This window comes from Dreissena polymorpha, chromosome 7, assembly GCF_020536995.1.
Source record: "Dreissena polymorpha isolate Duluth1 chromosome 7, UMN_Dpol_1.0, whole genome shotgun sequence".
Lineage (NCBI taxonomy): Eukaryota > Metazoa > Mollusca > Bivalvia > Myida > Dreissenidae > Dreissena > Dreissena polymorpha.
Window position 1 is genome coordinate 10,256,871 of NC_068361.1, and position 18,270 is coordinate 10,275,140.

The window sequence follows — 18,270 nt, forward strand, 5'->3', positions numbered from 1 at the left end:
AATTGATACCACAGTGACCTTGTTGTTTGAGAACAGATGGTGTTGACTCTAAGGAAAATCCGTTATGCACTACAAAGGGGTGTATTCCAATAATTATCACAAAACTTTTTTTTTATTCACAAAATAATCTTTACGTTAAAATAAAGATATAATTATAAGAGAGCTGGTTGACTATGTCATTCAACAACCAATAACTGTTATTTAGTAAAACAAAAATATCCAGACATGGTTTTTCCGCCTTACATACCCTATGTTTTGAGCGGAAACAGACAACTTAATTGTTTCTAGTATCTACAGTGTGGAGTAGGATGTCCTCAACCCCCCCCCCCCCCCCACACACACACACACACAACTCCACAAACAACTTTTGACCAAGAGTATAAAATATATCGAAAGGGAAAAAACAACACTTAAAACACGAGATAGGTTTGCTAATATAAACTTCAATTTAACAAAACAAGAAAACAATTGCAGCACCAGCAATATTGAAGCCAACGAAAATATCATTGAATAACACAACATGTTTCTACAGAGTTGAAAAACTTTTATTAATGTTCTTAAAAACGATACATTCGACATTGGTATTGTGCCGTTTCTACTATTTCCCCGGGGGGGGGGTAACTTTCCGAATTTTAGGGTTGGGGTGTCCCACTGAGACATCCGAAATGATGTCACCCATTTTTATACCGGAACTCTGATAAAGTTGACCCATTTTGATACAAGATTTTTGATAAAGTACACCAATTTCTATTCGATACCATTGAGCAAGTGGACCAATTTCACTACAAGAATGTTGATAAACTGGACCCATTTCAATACTAGAAAATGATAAAGTGGACACATTTCATACTATAATTTTAATCTCTATCATTTCAATACAGTAAACTTATTGAATCTGCTAATATATGTTTATTTCATTTTGAAATATTTCATATATGTATCATACAGATTTGCCATTTGAAAATCATACCCATTTTGATACGGATACTTTTAAATCTATATGCATTTATATACAAGCAAATTTCTGATTTCAATACCCATATCAATGCTTAGATGCTCAAACCCATACCCATATCTATAATTTTAGTCGAAAAACACACCCCATATTTTCGGCACACCCCTATATACCCGTATTTAGGAAGTTAACCACCGGGACTATTTCAATATTAGATTTTAGGCTTTACATTTTTGGCTTCACTTGTTAATATATTATATAGTATTATCGATTCAGCTTTATTTTCCACATCTATGTAGAAAACGGACGTTAACCCTGTCGATAAATAATCTGTTAACCGAAAACCATTAATCTCTGAAGCTGAATGTTATATAAGTGTGTCATACAACTAGATGCTACAAGTTTACTTTAACAAACACAACCCAACCATATCAATATATTGAAGCACCTTACGCAAACCAAATGATACGAATGGTCGGCCTTAAATCAGGATAGACAACTCTGTATATAAATAGTGTAAGGAAAGTTTCCTTACTTGACATTTGTATCACTCCCGGAAACAGGTGACATTGTGAAAATGTAAACATTATAAACATTCATAACACATCGACAGAAAATACCTGGATAGCCTACGGAGGAAGCCAGCTGAATCCACCAGAAATCACCATTGTTCATCCTTTATTTAGCAAATATTGCTATTTGTTAGTCTGTCACTGTCTTTTGTCAAACACTAAACTCAGCGTTCGTTTGATTGTCAATTTCATGTCGCGTAGGTTATACTGCACACTTAAACTTTAAATAGTTGCAGAAGTTAATTTTGTGAATGTAATTATATCCATCCCCTTTATGATCTATAACTTTAAATATTTACTTTTTAAGCAGTAAAATATATTGTTAGTCAGCGTCTTTGAAAGTGACCGCCATGTAAAGTTCAGGCGCGAACTATTTTTCGTATGTAAGCTAGGTCTCGGCGTCTGTTCAGTATTAACATTATTGTTTTTATAATTTAACAGTAATCCTTTGAGAGTATTTGGATGCTTAGCCGAGATACAGCCTAGTCATTTGTTGCATTATATAAATGTTAATATTTATATGAGCAGATGTTATTTCTCATGGGGCGGAGTTTCTACTGTCTCACCTATTCATACGCCTTACCATTTGTTAAGTTCGGCGATTGTTTGTTTCATGTATCTATGTTCAGCTGATTATTTGTAAATACTGCTTTTCGTTAAGGCTGTTCATTTGACCAAAGAGCTGTATATGATGCATTGGGTTTAGATTGTTATATTATTTAAGGAATGGACCTGAGCACACTTTGTTGTTAAAAGCCGAGGATTTTATTGGTTCATTTTGTCACGTGGTAACTGAGTCGGAATCTATAAATACGGACTCAGAATTCAGTCTCAGCATCTTCTTTCTGGAGTTCACACCTCCTTAAGACAACCAACAACAACGGTAAATTCATTACATACACTTATTATAAAATAAACAGGATGGGAAATAGAATGTTCAGACAAATGAGAGCTCCTCCGTTTACTACTTAATATTAATGCTTCAGTACAGTAAATGTAATTATTTATGTAATATCTACAGTTAAGAAGATCCCGGTGCATAGGCTCGGTCCTTCCTCGTCCATTGTGTCCACTTATATTCAGGGACGCCCGCTTGGCAAATTGTATTATCTAGATGCAAACTATATATATATAGATATAACAAACACAGTATTAAATTGTTGAAACTTTTATTTGGCTTCGTTGTTGATGAACCCGAGGGATTGAAACTCCGGATCGGGGTCAACTATAATCAAGGGGATGGCTAGTACTGATGCGTACCAACGGTATACTACCTACGCGAGGTATCCTGACAAGAGTACGTGAGGCGGTATACTCGTTACACTGGTGTCAGAAGTGGGATGTCCTTTCAACGACATCCAGCGATTTGACCTACAGCCAAAGACGGAGAGAAGACCTATGCACCGGTAAAACAAGTCTACATAGAAGGACCCATGAAGAAGACTTGCTGTATATATGTTATGTTTTCTTTATTTCAGGAAATTCAGAATGATGTCTGATTCCGAAATTATCATTAACGATAAACGTGGCGATGATAGGGACATACCCGGAGACGTGGTTGGGACACATTCACAACCTAATTTGGGAAGACAACCGGGGAATCGTTTTATTGTAGGTAACGACGGCGAATCTGATAGACAAGCGACACTGCCTGGGGAAAACGATTTTAATTAGGATGAGCGAGGTGGAGTGACGAGAAGGGAACAACAGACAATTCTTAGACCTAGACAACCAACCCAAAGAATAATTACAAATTATCCTAGGGTGGAGCAAGACAGCGATAGCGATTATGAAGACGCATCACAAGAAGACCACCATAACAGGGGAGATGGAAGATACCCATTTTCCAGCCCAGTACCAAACTTTGGTCGCCAGAAGGGGACATCATCGGTAAAACCGGACCAATTCGACGGTCAAGAGGACTGGGAACAATACTACTCTCACTTTTTAAACTGTGCTGCACTAGGAAACTGGCCAGAGAAGACACAGCTACTTGTACTGTCATCGTGCCTTAAAGGGTCGGCAAGGACCTTCTACATTGGTCTACCACAAGAAGACAAACATTCGTACCGAAATCTCGTAAGAAGACTTGATGAACGATTTGGTAGCTCAAAACAACAACCACGATATTAAGCCAAATTTGAAAGTCGGAAAAGACAGGCAGGCGAGACAATAGCTTCCTTTGGAGATGACCTGAGACTCAATGCTCAACGTGCATATCCAAACATAGGTACAGCTGGTCAAGAGAGTATAGCTTTAAACCAGTTTTACAAATCACTTACCCCGGAAATGAAATGCAGGTGCATGGACAGACGATGCTCAAGCATTTTTGAAGCTATTGAAGCAGTTGAACAATACGAATCCATCATGGAGGGCGCAGATAGGAAACGTCAAACCAACATAAGGGTTATCACCAAATCGGATAGTATAAGTGTTTCAAATGGTGAAGTAAACAGCATTCAAGAAAATATGCAGAAAATCATGACGAGGCTCGACACACTGGAACGACAGTCAAACAGTAGTAACCGCTTTGAAAGTAGCTCAAAGTACAGGAAGATTCGTGACCCGCAGACATACAGCGGCTGCCACCACTGTAAGTCAAAACATCACTACATTCGGGATTGCCCCAAATTCAAACAAGTTAAACAGATGTCGGAAAACTTCAAACCGCTGGCTTGAGTGGCCTAGGGACAGTGGTACATTCAGGGCCAAATCACATTATAGATCTAAATCATATTGTAGACGAACGAAATGGCACTTTTCATAATCAAGATATCATGGACCTGTGGGATAATGGCATGTATACGAAATGTAAAATACTAAATGAGACCTTCACGTTCCTTGTAGACAACGGTTCCACAGCATCGCTGATGTCGAAACGAGCATATGATCAGATTGACCACCTTCAGAAGCCAAAATTAATTGAGACCCAAAACAAACTGACAGGTGCAGATGGTAAACCAATCAAGCTGTATGGCAAAATGAACGTCCCTATAATCTTTGGGAAAGACCAAATACACCAACAAATACTGGTGTGTGACATTGTATCAGATGGCATACTTGGACAAGACTTTCTGTTGAGTCACGCAACTGCTATAGATTACAAGAACTCATTGATCAATACTAAATCATTCCAAATAAAGTGTTGGATAGGAGGGGAGGCAAATGCATCTTGTCGCGTTCTGACGACTGAGAGAAAACACATTCCTGGTTCTTCAAAAGCAAGCGTAAATGTTAAAATAGAAAATCCAAATAGCTTATCCTGTCTGGCCCTTGTAACTAAGAACACTGACCTGAGTGAACCGAACTTACTAGTGATAGAAGGTATCATTACAACCACCAGTGACATATTTACTATCCACATAGCCAATACTGGAGAAGAGCCTGTATCCATATTTGAAAATGTTGCAGTCGCCAGATGTGAGTCATATTACGAAACAGACGCTTATGACGAAACAGAAGCATCAATCAGTAACACCTTCAGCTGTAATCGAATTGATGCAAGGGAGTCTAGAGGATTACCAGACCATCAACAAGACTTACTTGATCGAAGCAGTACCGATTTAGAAAAGCATCAAATAGACCAATTAGCAGATGTACTTCTTAAGTATGAAAGCGTGTTTGCAAAGTCAACTGACGACCTTGGACACACTGACCTAGTCCAACACCGAATCAATACAGGAACGGCTGCACCCACTCGCCAGGCACCGCGGAGACAACCACTAGGAAAGCGACCATTAGAAAAGGACGAGATAGAACGCATGTTGGCCAAAGGTGTAATTGAACCATCAGAAAGTAGTTGGGCATCGCCTGTTGTCCTGATAAGCAAGAAGGATGGTTCAACACGATTTTGTGTGGATTATCGACGGTTGAACGACATTATTGTGCCGGCCATGTCATTTGAACAAGGGATTGAAAGACTTGAGCATGTGCTGGAGCGACTAAAAGCTGCAAAGCTAAAGCTGAAGGCATCGAAGTGTGTTCTCTTTCAAAAGCAAGTTTCGTTCCTTGGACATATTGTTTCTGAAGAGGGTATCTCGACAGATCCTGCGAAAACATTAACCGTTAGCGAATGGTCTATTCCTCAAACCAAGAAACAGCTACGAAGCTTTTTAGGACTTTGTTCATACTACAGACGATTTGTCCAAGATTTTGCAAATATAGCAAGGCCACTGCACAAGTTATGCGAAAAGAAAGCAAAATTCCTTTGGGATAGCGATTGTCAAACAGCATTCACGGCTTTGCAACAGAAGCTCGTTTCAAGTCCAATACTGAGTTACCCACAACTAGGGAAGCAGTTCATACTAGACACTGACGCGAGTGAATTTGCCACGGGTGCTGTACTTTCCCAAGTGGATAACGAAGGCAAAGAGCGTGTCATTGCATACATGAGCAAGACACTCAATGTGCATGAAAGGGCATATTGTGTTACGCGGAAAGAGCTGCTTGCTGTTGTCGTTGCCTTGAAGAAGTTTCATACATACCTATACGGTCAACGTGTACTTCTCCGTACTGATAATTCTGCAGTCAGCTGGATGAAAAACTTAAAATTGCCAACCGGACAAATGGCTAGATGGCTACGACCTTGAGATTTTGCACCGAAAGGAAAAGAGCCACTCCAATGCCGATGCATTGTCCAGAAAGCCGTGTAAAGTATGTGTCCGTTATTCAGCGAGTCCCGAAGAGATCGGTGAAATAAGCGACCTGGAACAGTGTTACTGGGAACATTCGAGTCAGTCAGTAAGGGCGGTGACAGTTAAATCCAAATCAGTGGACCAAACTCCGTTTTTGCTTCAAAACTGGGAGTCAGCGACGGTCCAAGCGGAACAACTAAAAGATGACAACATTGGCCCCATCTTACGTGCTTAACAAAACTCAAACACAAGACCCGAATGGAAAGATATCCTGGGTGAATCGCCGAAATTAAACACTTTGTGGAGTCAATGGGAAAGTCTTGAACTTCAAGGAGAACTTCTCTGCAGAAATTTTACAAACGACGCCGATATCAAGATTCAACTTGTTGTACCAGTGTCACTACGGAAAGATCTCCTGTGTCTGTGCTCATGTTGGGTTCAAAAGCACTGTTGCAAAAGTACAAGAACACTTTTACTGGCCTGGGATGCGGCTTGATGTTGAGCAATACTGTCAAACCTGTGATGTTTGTGCTTCCAGAAAGCCAAGTCGGACCTCAAATAGGGCACCATTGGGAAATCAAACCACGGGTGGGCCAATGGAACGTGTGTCAATGGATATACTATGTCCATTGCCAACAACTGAAAATGGCAATCGGTATGTTCTTGTGCTGGTTGATGAGTTCACTAAATGGACCGAAGCTTTTCCATTGCAAAGCCAAGAAGCGGAAGAGGTAGCAAATGTTTTTCTTGACCAATTCATTTGTAGGTTCGGCACCCCGTTGGAAATACATACTGATCAAGGTAGAAATTTTGAGTCCAAGTTGTTTAAGGACCTGTGTGAATTATTAAAAATCAACAAAACTAGAACCACTAGTTTCAGACCCCAGGCAAATGGTACCGTCGAGAGAGCAAATCGGACGATCACGAGGATGCTTTCAGCATACTGCAGTAAAAACCAAACTAGTTGGGACAGTCTACTCCCACAAGTAATGATGGCATATAGGGCGACGCCACATTCTACGACTTCGCTGTCACCAAATGTAATGGTGTTCGGGAGAAATGTTGTTCTTCCATGTGAACTGGCAACTGGAGTAGCTGAGAAGAGTGCTCAAACCATAGAAGAATATTCGCTCCAACAGCGTATGAACATTGAAAAAGCGCATGACATAGCTCGCGAACACTTGAAAAAACATTCAACATACCGAAAGAAGTATTATGACCGAAAGGCTAAATTCAGGGACCTACCAGAGTGTGGATGCACGACCCGACAAGAAGAGTTGGCGTTTGTAGCAAACTAAACAGTAGATGGATTGGGCCATTTATGATTGAGAAGCGCATTGATGTCATGGTTTACCTGGTTCGCACTTCTCCAAACAAACCACCAAAAGCTGTGCACATTGATCGACTTTTGCCATATCGTGGCTCCAAGAAACCAAAGTGGATGGTTTAATACATATGTATATGCATCACTGCTTGTAGAATAAAAACACTTGAATTGCGTTACAGATTTTGTTGTTTAATATTTTTGTTTCAGAAGCCGGGTGTTCTTAAATCGGTAGGCCTACCGTGAGGGTGAAGAAGACCCTTCGAAGTAAGGTGAGAGGACCTTACTGCGTTTGGTGTGTGATCCAAACAATTTTATTTCTTCGCGACAACTATTGCATTTCAGGGCCAATAGCTGTGTGGACGAAGGTATTCATTCGTAAATTGTGTACGTTGAGCACATGGTGATATTACAGTGAAGTGTAATATAGATGAGGACACTCGTTAACGGCGTTATTTATTATCCTTGGTTTGCAAACGCAGATTCAATCCGTCAACGGTAGCAACATGTCCCGGTCTGTACTTGAAACCGAGCCTATCACCATGGTCTTTTAAAATTTATCACAGCTATTCATCGTATAATTTTAGCAATTCCTTAGGAGGACGAATTTATTGTGTATTCCAGATGACGTTCGAATGCTGGTTTGCCGGATGCGAAAAGATTTTCACAACTCGTGATCAGCTGAGGAACCACGTCAGCAACCACGGGTACCTACGGGTGGTCTGTCCATGGTGCAGCGAGGATGAGAAGTCCAAGAGACGGATGGTTGACCTCAAGAGACATGTGAGTGAGTGTCACGTCAGGGTGATCGCGGACGATGAGAGACTTCACTTCTTACGTGAGCGTTGTGGGTTCTTCTTGGCCATCAATCCAGATGATTACAAGCGTGCTATTGGAACACCGGAGGAGGATCCTGCCTCAGATTACCTGAAGGATGCCGTCAGAGGATTGTGTGCCAAGAACCCAAAGGGGCGTTCCATCACGGAGTGGGAGAAGGGTTGGCGGTCCGTCCAACCATATTCCCCGACGAAACCGCAGGTCAACACCATCGTATCCGTGACCATGGCTCAATCGGGAGTTCATGCGGTGCTGTGGGTAGGTGACAAGAACTACAGAAGAGTGACTGTATCACCAGCCGTTATCGGGCAGCCAAAGAAGCGAGAAGCCTTATTTCGACGGATGGCAGTCGCCCACACCCCAAGCGATCTTCCGCCTTGTCTGGACGACTGGACATCTTGCGAGGACACGCCGTCTGAACGTCTGGCAAGATGTCTAGGAGTGGACATCGAGGATCTTGTTCTCATTGAAGCCCCCCTCACTTCCAATGCACAGTCGTCTACTCCATGTCCGACTTCCCCACTACCTGAATCACCAAAGATCTCTTTGCACTCTCCCCAGAAGTCGCCGCCCAGAAAAGTCCAGAAACGTGATCCTGACATATCCCTCAGTGCCGTTGCTGCCCCACCTCATAGTCGGAAGTTGACCTTCGAGCAATTGTTCAATGACTTGGAAAGGCCAACGAAGTCACCTAAAACATCATCACCCACGTGTCAACCGAAGTCACCTGTGGAAATTATTTCCTCGGCAGATGGGCATCACACACCCCTGAAGTCTCTACCCCGTCAACTTCAGGCACCACCATCCAAACAGCCCCTCCCGAAGTCTCTTCCCCGTCAACTTCAGGCAACACCATTCACACAGCCCCTCCCGAAGTCCCTTCCCCGTCAACTTCAAGCACCACCATCCACCCAGCCCCTCCCGACGTCCCGAACACCAGTCAGTCCTGCACAGAATACTCCCGTGTTGCAGGTCTGGCCCAATTCCTCGCCAGTGGCGCCAAGACAACTACTGATTCCTCCAAGTCCTGGCTCAGTATCGTCTCGGGTATCTTCAGATGTCAACTCTGCAATAAAGGACAGTGCCATGGCCCTACTTTGCTCTGGTGGGATGCCTCTTTTTTCACCAGGCAGACGTGACTGGACGCTGGCTACGCCCGTAGCATTGCCTGTCACTGGCCCTTTGAGTACATGGCCCCCAGCCGACTGGCAACAGATGTCACCAGAAGATAAATTGATGGCGTGGGAGGCTACAGCCTATACGTTGGGCGTTTCTTTCAACTTTCCTATTTCAAGGAATTACCTCTTGGATGCGTTCCAGTGTCAGGCGCTGCCCGGGTCCCGAAACCCCTCTATAAACTCCCATGAAGCACAGATGCGCCATTTTAATTACATGGCCCTCAGAAACATCGCTGTTGAAAAAACACCTAATGGACCATGTGACAGCAACATTGTCGCCAGTCTGCAAGCAGCTTCTTCCCTGAGCATGTCACAAGTTGAGGGACCATACAAAACTTTCATCTCTTCGCTAGAAGGCATCCCACTCCGCCTCCATTCTTCGGAGTCGCGTTCAGGAAGTAGATCAAGCAGCCTCAGGAAGAAATGAAAATCAATTGAAATTTACTTATCCATCCCCTTTATGATCTATAACTTTAAATATTTACTTTTTAAGCAGTAAAAGATATTGTTAGTCAGCGTCTTTGAAAGTGACCGCCATGTAAAGTTCAGGCGCGAACTATTTTTCGTATGTAAGCTAGGTCTCGGCGTCTGATCAGTATTAACATTATTGATTTTATAATTTAACAGTAATCCTTTGAGAGTATTTGGATGCTTAGCCGAGATACAGCCTAGTCATTTGTTGCATTATATAAATGTTAATATTTATATGAGCAGATGTTATTTCTCATGGGGCGGAGTTTCTACTGTCTCACCTATTCATACGCCTTACCATTTGTTAAGTTCGGCGATTGTTTGTTTCATGTATCTATGTTCAGCTGATTATTTGTAATTACTGCTTTTCGTTAAGGCTGTTCATTTGACCAAAGAGCTGTATATGATGCATTGAGTTTAGATTGTTATATTATTTAAGGAATGGACCTGAGCACACTTTGTTGTTAAAAGCCGAGGATTTTATTGGTTCATTTTGTCACGTGGTAACTGAGTCGGAATCTATAAATACGGACTCAGAATTCAGTCTCAGCATCTTCTTTCTGGAGTTCACACCTCCTTAAGACAACCAACAACAACGGTAAATTCATTACATACACTTATTATAAAATAAACAGGATGGGAAATAGAATGTTCAGACAAATGAGAGCTCCTCCGTTTACTACTTAATATTAACGCTTCAGTACAGTAAATGTAATTATTTATGTAATATCTACAGTTAAGAAGATCCCGGTGCATAGGCTCGGTCCTTCCTCGTCCATTGTGTCCACTTATATTCAGGGACGCCCGCTTGGCAAATTGTATTATCTAGATGCAAACTATATATATATAGATATAACAAACACAGTATTAAATTGTTGAAACTTTTATTTGGCTTCGTTGTTGATGAACCCGAGGATTGAAACTCCGGATCGGGGTCAACTATAATCAAGGGGATGGCTAGTACTGATGCGTACCAACGGTATACTACCTACGCGAGGTATCCTGACAAGAGTACGTGAGGCGGTATACTCGTTACACTGGTGTCAGAAGTGGGATGTCCTTTCAACGACATCCAGCGATTTGACCTACAGCCAAAGACGGAGAGAAGACCTATGCACCGGTAAAACAAGTCTACATAGAAGGACCCATGAAGAAGACTTGCTGTATATATGTTATGTTTTCTTTATTTCAGGAAATTCAGAATGATGTCTGATTCCGAAATTATCATTAACGATAAACGTGGCGATGATAGGGACATACCCGGAGACGTGGTTGGGACACATTCACAACCTAATTTGGGAAGACAACCGGGGAATCGTTTTATTGTAGGTAACGACGGCGAATCTGATAGACAAGCGACACTGCCTGGGGAAAACGATTTTAATTAGGATGAGCGAGGTGGAGTGACGAGAAGGGAACAACAGACAATTCTTAGACCTAGACAACCAACCCAAAGAATAATTACAAATTATCCTAGGGTGGAGCAAGACAGCGATAGCGATTATGAAGACGCATCACAAGAAGACCACCATAACAGGGGAGATGGAAGATACCCATTTTCCAGCCCAGTACCAAACTTTGGTCGCCAGAAGGGGACATCATCGGTAAAACCGGACCAATTCGACGGTCAAGAGGACTGGGAACAATACTACTCTCACTTTTTAAACTGTGCTGCACTAGGAAACTGGCCAGAGAAGACACAGCTACTTGTACTGTCATCGTGCCTTAAAGGGTCGGCAAGGACCTTCTACATTGGTCTACCACAAGAAGACAAACATTCGTACCGAAATCTCGTAAGAAGACTTGATGAACGATTTGGTAGCTCAAAACAACAACCACGATATTAAGCCAAATTTGAAAGTCGGAAAAGACAGGCAGGCGAGACAATAGCTTCCTTTGGAGATGACCTGAGACTCAATGCTCAACGTGCATATCCAAACATAGGTACAGCTGGTCAAGAGAGTATAGCTTTAAACCAGTTTTACAAATCACTTACCCCGGAAATGAAATGCAGGTGGATGGACAGACGATGCTCAAGCATTTTTGAAGCTATTGAAGCAGTTGAACAATACGAATCCATCATGGAGGGCGCAGATAGGAAACGTCAAACCAACATAAGGGTTATCACCAAATCGGATAGTATAAGTGTTTCAAATGGTGAAGTAAACAGCATTCAAGAAAATATGCAGAAAATCATGACGAGGCTCGACACACTGGAACGACAGTCAAACAGTAGTAACCGCTTTGAAAGTAGCTCAAAGTACAGGAAGATTCGTGACCCGCAGACATACAGCGGCTGCCACCACTGTAAGTCAAAACATCACTACATTCGGGATTGCCCCAAATTCAAACAAGTTAAACAGATGTCGGAAAACTTCAAACCGCTGGCTTGAGTGGCCTAGGGACAGTGGTACATTCAGGGCCAAATCACATTCTAGATCTAAATCATATTGTAGACGAACGAAATGGCACTTTTCATAATCAAGATATCATGGACCTGTGGGATAATGGCATGTATACGAAATGTAAAATACTAAATGAGACCTTCACGTTCCTTGTAGACAACGGTTCCACAGCATCGCTGATGTCGAAACGAGCATATGATCAGATTGACCACCTTCAGAAGCCAAAATTAATTGAGACCCAAAACAAACTGACAGGTGCAGATGGTAAACCAATCAAGCTGTATGGCAAAATGAACGTCCCTATAATCTTTGGGAAAGACCAAATACACCAACAAATACTGGTGTGTGACATTGTATCAGATGGCATACTTGGACAAGACTTTCTGTTGAGTCACGCAACTGCTATAGATTACAAGAACTCATTGATCAATACTAAATCATTCCAAATAAAGTGTTGGATAGGAGGGGAGGCAAATGCATCTTGTCGCGTTCTGACGACTGAGAGAAAACACATTCCTGGTTCTTCAAAAGCAAGCGTAAATGTTAAAATAGAAAATCCAAATAGCTTATCCTGTCTGGCCCTTGTAACTAAGAACACTGACCTGAGTGAACCGAACTTACTAGTGATAGAAGGTATCATTACAACCACCAGTGACATATTTACTATCCACATAGCCAATACTGGAGAAGAGCCTGTATCCATATTTGAAAATGTTGCAGTCGCCAGATGTGAGTCATATTACGAAACAGACGCTTATGACGAAACAGAAGCATCAATCAGTAACACCTTCAGCTGTAATCGAATTGATGCAAGGGAGTCTAGAGGATTACCAGACCATCAACAAGACTTACTTGATCGAAGCAGTACCGATTTAGAAAAGCATCAAATAGACCAATTAGCAGATGTACTTCTTAAGTATGAAAGCGTGTTTGCAAAGTCAACTGACGACCTTGGACACACTGACCTAGTCCAACACCGAATCAATACAGGAACGGCTGCACCCACTCGCCAGGCACCGCGGAGACAACCACTAGGAAAGCGACCATTAGAAAAGGACGAGATAGAACGCATGTTGGCCAAAGGTGTAATTGAACCATCAGAAAGTAGTTGGGCATCGCCTGTTGTCCTGATAAGCAAGAAGGATGGTTCAACACGATTTTGTGTGGATTATCGACGGTTGAACGACATTATTGTGCCGGCCATGTCATTTGAACAAGGGATTGAAAGACTTGAGCATGTGCTGGAGCGACTAAAAGCTGCAAAGCTAAAGCTGAAGGCATCGAAGTGTGTTCTCTTTCAAAAGCAAGTTTCGTTCCTTGGACATATTGTTTCTGAAGAGGGTATCTCGACAGATCCTGCGAAAACATTAACCGTTAGCGAATGGTCTATTCCTCAAACCAAGAAACAGCTACGAAGCTTTTTAGGACTTTGTTCATACTACAGACGATTTGTCCAAGATTTTGCAAATATAGCAAGGCCACTGCACAAGTTATGCGAAAAGAAAGCAAAATTCCTTTGGGATAGCGATTGTCAAACAGCATTCACGGCTTTGCAACAGAAGCTCGTTTCAAGTCCAATACTGAGTTACCCACAACTAGGGAAGCAGTTCATACTAGACACTGACGCGAGTGAATTTGCCACGGGTGCTGTACTTTCCCAAGTGGATAACGAAGGCAAAGAGCGTGTCATTGCATACATGAGCAAGACACTCAATGTGCATGAAAGGGCATATTGTGTTACGCGGAAAGAGCTGCTTGCTGTTGTCGTTGCCTTGAAGAAGTTTCATACATACCTATACGGTCAACGTGTACTTCTCCGTACTGATAATTCTGCAGTCAGCTGGATGAAAAACTTAAAATTGCCAACCGGACAAATGGCTAGATGGCTACGACCTTGAGATTTTGCACCGAAAGGAAAAGAGCCACTCCAATGCCGATGCATTGTCCAGAAAGCCGTGTAAAGTATGTGTCCGTTATTCAGCGAGTCCCGAAGAGATCGGTGAAATAAGCGACCTGGAACAGTGTTACTGGGAACATTCGAGTCAGTCAGTAAGGGCGGTGACAGTTAAATCCAAATCAGTGGACCAAACTCCGTTTTTGCTTCAAAACTGGGAGTCAGCGACGGTCCAAGCGGAACAACTAAAAGATGACAACATTGGCCCCATCTTACGTGCTTAAAAAAACTCAAACACAAGACCCGAATGGAAAGATATCCTGGGTGAATCGCCGAAATTAAACACTTTGTGGAGTCAATGGGAAAGTCTTGAACTTCAAGGAGAACTTCTCTGCAGAAATTTTACAAACGACGCCGATATCAAGATTCAACTTGTTGTACCAGTGTCACTACGGAAAGATCTCCTGTGTCTTTGCCATGACATACCAACATGTGCTCATGTTGGGTTCAAAAGCACTGTTGCAAAAGTACAAGAACACTTTTACTGGCCTGGGATGCGGCTTGATGTTGAGCAATACTGTCAAACCTGTGATGTTTGTGCTTCCAGAAAGCCAAGTCGGACCTCAAATAGGGCACCATTGGGAAATCAAACCACGGGTGGGCCAATGGAACGTGTGTCAATGGATATACTATGTCCATTGCCAACAACTGAAAATGGCAATCGGTATGTTCTTGTGCTGGTTGATGAGTTCACTAAATGGACCGAAGCTTTTCCATTGCAAAGCCAAGAAGCGGAAGAGGTAGCAAATGTTTTTCTTGACCAATTCATTTGTAGGTTCGGCACCCCGTTGGAAATACATACTGATCAAGGTAGAAATTTTGAGTCCAAGTTGTTTAAGGACCTGTGTGAATTATTAAAAATCAACAAAACTAGAACCACTAGTTTCAGACCCCAGGCAAATGGTACCGTCGAGAGAGCAAATCGGACGATCACGAGGATGCTTTCAGCATACTGCAGTAAAAACCAAACTAGTTGGGACAGTCTACTCCCACAAGTAATGATGGCATATAGGGCGACGCCACATTCTACGACTTCGCTGTCACCAAATGTAATGGTGTTCGGGAGAAATGTTGTTCTTCCATGTGAACTGGCAACTGGAGTAGCTGAGAAGAGTGCTCAAACCATAGAAGAATATTCGCTCCAACAGCGTATGAACATTGAAAAAGCGCATGACATAGCTCGCGAACACTTGAAAAAACATTCAACATACCGAAAGAAGTATTATGACCGAAAGGCTAAATTCAGGGACCTACCAGAGTGTGGATGCACGACCCGACAAGAAGAGTTGGCGTTTGTAGCAAACTAAACAGTAGATGGATTGGGCCATTTATGATTGAGAAGCGCATTGATGTCATGGTTTACCTGGTTCGCACTTCTCCAAACAAACCACCAAAAGCTGTGCACATTGATCGACTTTTGCCATATCGTGGCTCCAAGAAACCAAAGTGGATGGTTTAATACATATGTATATGCATCACTGCTTGTAGAATAAAAACACTTGAATTGCGTTACAGATTTTGTTGTTTAATATTTTTGTTTCAGAAGCCGGGTGTTCTTAAATCGGTAGGCCTACCGTGAGGGTGAAGAAGACCCTTCGAAGTAAGGTGAGAGGACCTTACTGCGTTTGGTGTGTGATCCAAACAATTTTATTTCTTCGCGACAACTATTGCATTTCAGGGCCAATAGCTGTGTGGACGAAGGTATTCATTCGTAAATTGTGTACGTTGAGCACATGGTGATATTACAGTGAAGTGTAATATAGATGAGGACACTCGTTAACGGCGTTATTTATTATCCTTGGTTTGCAAACGCAGATTCAATCCGTCAACGGTAGCAACATGTCCCGGTCTGTACTTGAAACCGAGCCTATCACCATGGTCTTTTAAAATTTATCACAGCTATTCATCGTATAATTTTAGCAATTCCTTAGGAGGACGAATTTATTGTGTATTCCAGATGACGTTCGAATGCTGGTTTGCCGGATGCGAAAAGATTTTCACAACTCGTGATCAGCTGAGGAACCACGTCAGCAACCACGGGTACCTACGGGTGGTCTGTCCATGGTGCAGCGAGGATGAGAAGTCCAAGAGACGGATGGTTGACCTCAAGAGACATGTGAGTGAGTGTCACGTCAGGGTGATCGCGGACGATGAGAGACTTCACTTCTTACGTGAGCGTTGTGGGTTCTTCTTGGCCATCAATCCAGATGATTACAAGCGTGCTATTGGAACACCGGAGGAGGATCCTGCCTCAGATTACCTGAAGGATGCCGTCAGAGGATTGTGTGCCAAGAACCCAAAGGGGCGTTCCATCACGGAGTGGGAGAAGGGTTGGCGGTCCGTCCAACCATATTCCCCGACGAAACCGCAGGTCAACACCATCGTATCCGTGACCATGGCTCAATCGGGAGTTCATGCGGTGCTGTGGGTAGGTGACAAGAACTACAGAAGAGTGACTGTATCACCAGCCGTTATCGGGCAGCCAAAGAAGCGAGAAGCCTTATTTCGACGGATGGCAGTCGCCCACACCCCAAGCGATCTTCCGCCTTGTCTGGACGACTGGACATCTTGCGAGGACACGCCGTCTGAACGTCTGGCAAGATGTCTAGGAGTGGACATCGAGGATCTTGTTCTCATTGAAGCCCCCCTCACTTCCAATGCACAGTCGTCTACTCCATGTCCGACTTCCCCACTACCTGAATCACCAAAGATCTCTTTGCACTCTCCCCAGAAGTCGCCGCCCAGAAAAGTCCAGAAACGTGATCCTGACATATCCCTCAGTGCCGTTGCTGCCCCACCTCATAGTCGGAAGTTGACCTTCGAGCAATTGTTCAATGACTTGGAAAGGCCAACGAAGTCACCTAAAACATCATCACCCACGTGTCAACCGAAGTCACCTGTGGAAATTATTTCCTCGGCAGATGGGCATCACACACCCCTGAAGTCTCTACCCCGTCAACTTCAGGCACCACCATCCAAACAGCCCCTCCCGAAGTCTCTTCCCCGTCAACTTCAGGCAACACCATTCACACAGCCCCTCCCGAAGTCCCTTCCCCGTCAACTTCAAGCACCACCATCCACCCAGCCCCTCCCGACGTCCCGAACACCAGTCAGTCCTGCACAGAATACTCCCGTGTTGCAGGTCTGGCCCAATTCCTCGCCAGTGGCGCCAAGACAACTACTGATTCCTCCAAGTCCTGGCTCAGTATCGTCTCGGGTATCTTCAGATGTCAACTCTGCAATAAAGGACAGTGCCATGGCCCTACTTTGCTCTGGTGGGATGCCTCTTTTTTCACCAGGCAGACGTGACTGGACGCTGGCTACGCCCGTAGCATTGCCTGTCACTGGCCCTTTGAGTACATGGCCCCCAGCCGACTGGCAACAGATGTCACCAGAAGATAAATTGATGGCGTGGGAGGCTACAGCCTATACGTTGGGCGTTTCTTTCAACTTTCCTATTTCAAGGAATTACCTCTTGGATGCGTTCCAGTGTCAGGCGCTGCCCGGGTCCCGAAACCCCTCTATAAACTCCCATGAAGCACAGATGCGCCATTTTAATTACATGGCCCTCAGAAACATCGCTGTTGAAAAAACACCTAATGGACCATGTGACAGCAACATTGTCGCCAGTCTGCAAGCAGCTTCTTCCCTGAGCATGTCACAAGTTGAGGGACCATACAAAACTTTCATCTCTTCGCTAGAAGGCATCCCACTCCGCCTCCATTCTTCGGAGTCGCGTTCAGGAAGTAGATCAAGCAGCCTCAGGAAGAAATGAAAATCAATTGAAATTTACTTATCCATCCCCTTTATGATCTATAACTTTAAATATTTACTTTTTAAGCAGTAAAAGATATTGTTAGTTAGCGTCTTTGAAAGTGACCGCCATGTAAAGTTCAGGCGCGAACTATTTTTCGTATGTAAGCTAGGTCTCGGCGTCTGA

The 18,270-nt window shown here is 43.2% G+C and overlaps 2 protein-coding genes across 2 annotated transcripts; both read left to right on the plus strand.

The window, feature by feature from the left end:
• Window positions 1-1,933: 1,933 nt before the first annotated feature.
• Window positions 1,934-9,932, plus strand: LOC127837004 (uncharacterized). Its single transcript, XM_052363695.1, has 2 exons — window positions 1,934-2,410; window positions 8,110-9,932. Exon 2 carries the CDS (start codon window positions 8,110-8,112, stop codon window positions 9,925-9,927), a length of 1,818 nt encoding a protein of 605 aa, XP_052219655.1. The 5' UTR covers window positions 1,934-2,410; the 3' UTR covers window positions 9,928-9,932.
• Window positions 9,933-10,099: 167 nt separating this feature from the next.
• On the plus strand, window positions 10,100-18,117 carry LOC127837005 (uncharacterized). Its single transcript, XM_052363696.1, has 2 exons — window positions 10,100-10,569; window positions 16,288-18,117. Exon 2 carries the CDS (start codon window positions 16,288-16,290, stop codon window positions 18,103-18,105), a length of 1,818 nt encoding a protein of 605 aa, XP_052219656.1. The 5' UTR covers window positions 10,100-10,569; the 3' UTR covers window positions 18,106-18,117.
• The last annotated feature ends 153 nt before the right edge of the window (window positions 18,118-18,270 follow it).

Bases quoted from the DNA above. Each gene is read 5' to 3' on its own strand.
- LOC127837004 (XM_052363695.1), top strand. From the start codon at position 8,110: ATGACGTTCGAATGCTGGTTTGCCGGATGCGAAAAGATTTTCACAACT.
- LOC127837005 (XM_052363696.1), top strand. From the start codon at position 16,288: ATGACGTTCGAATGCTGGTTTGCCGGATGCGAAAAGATTTTCACAACT.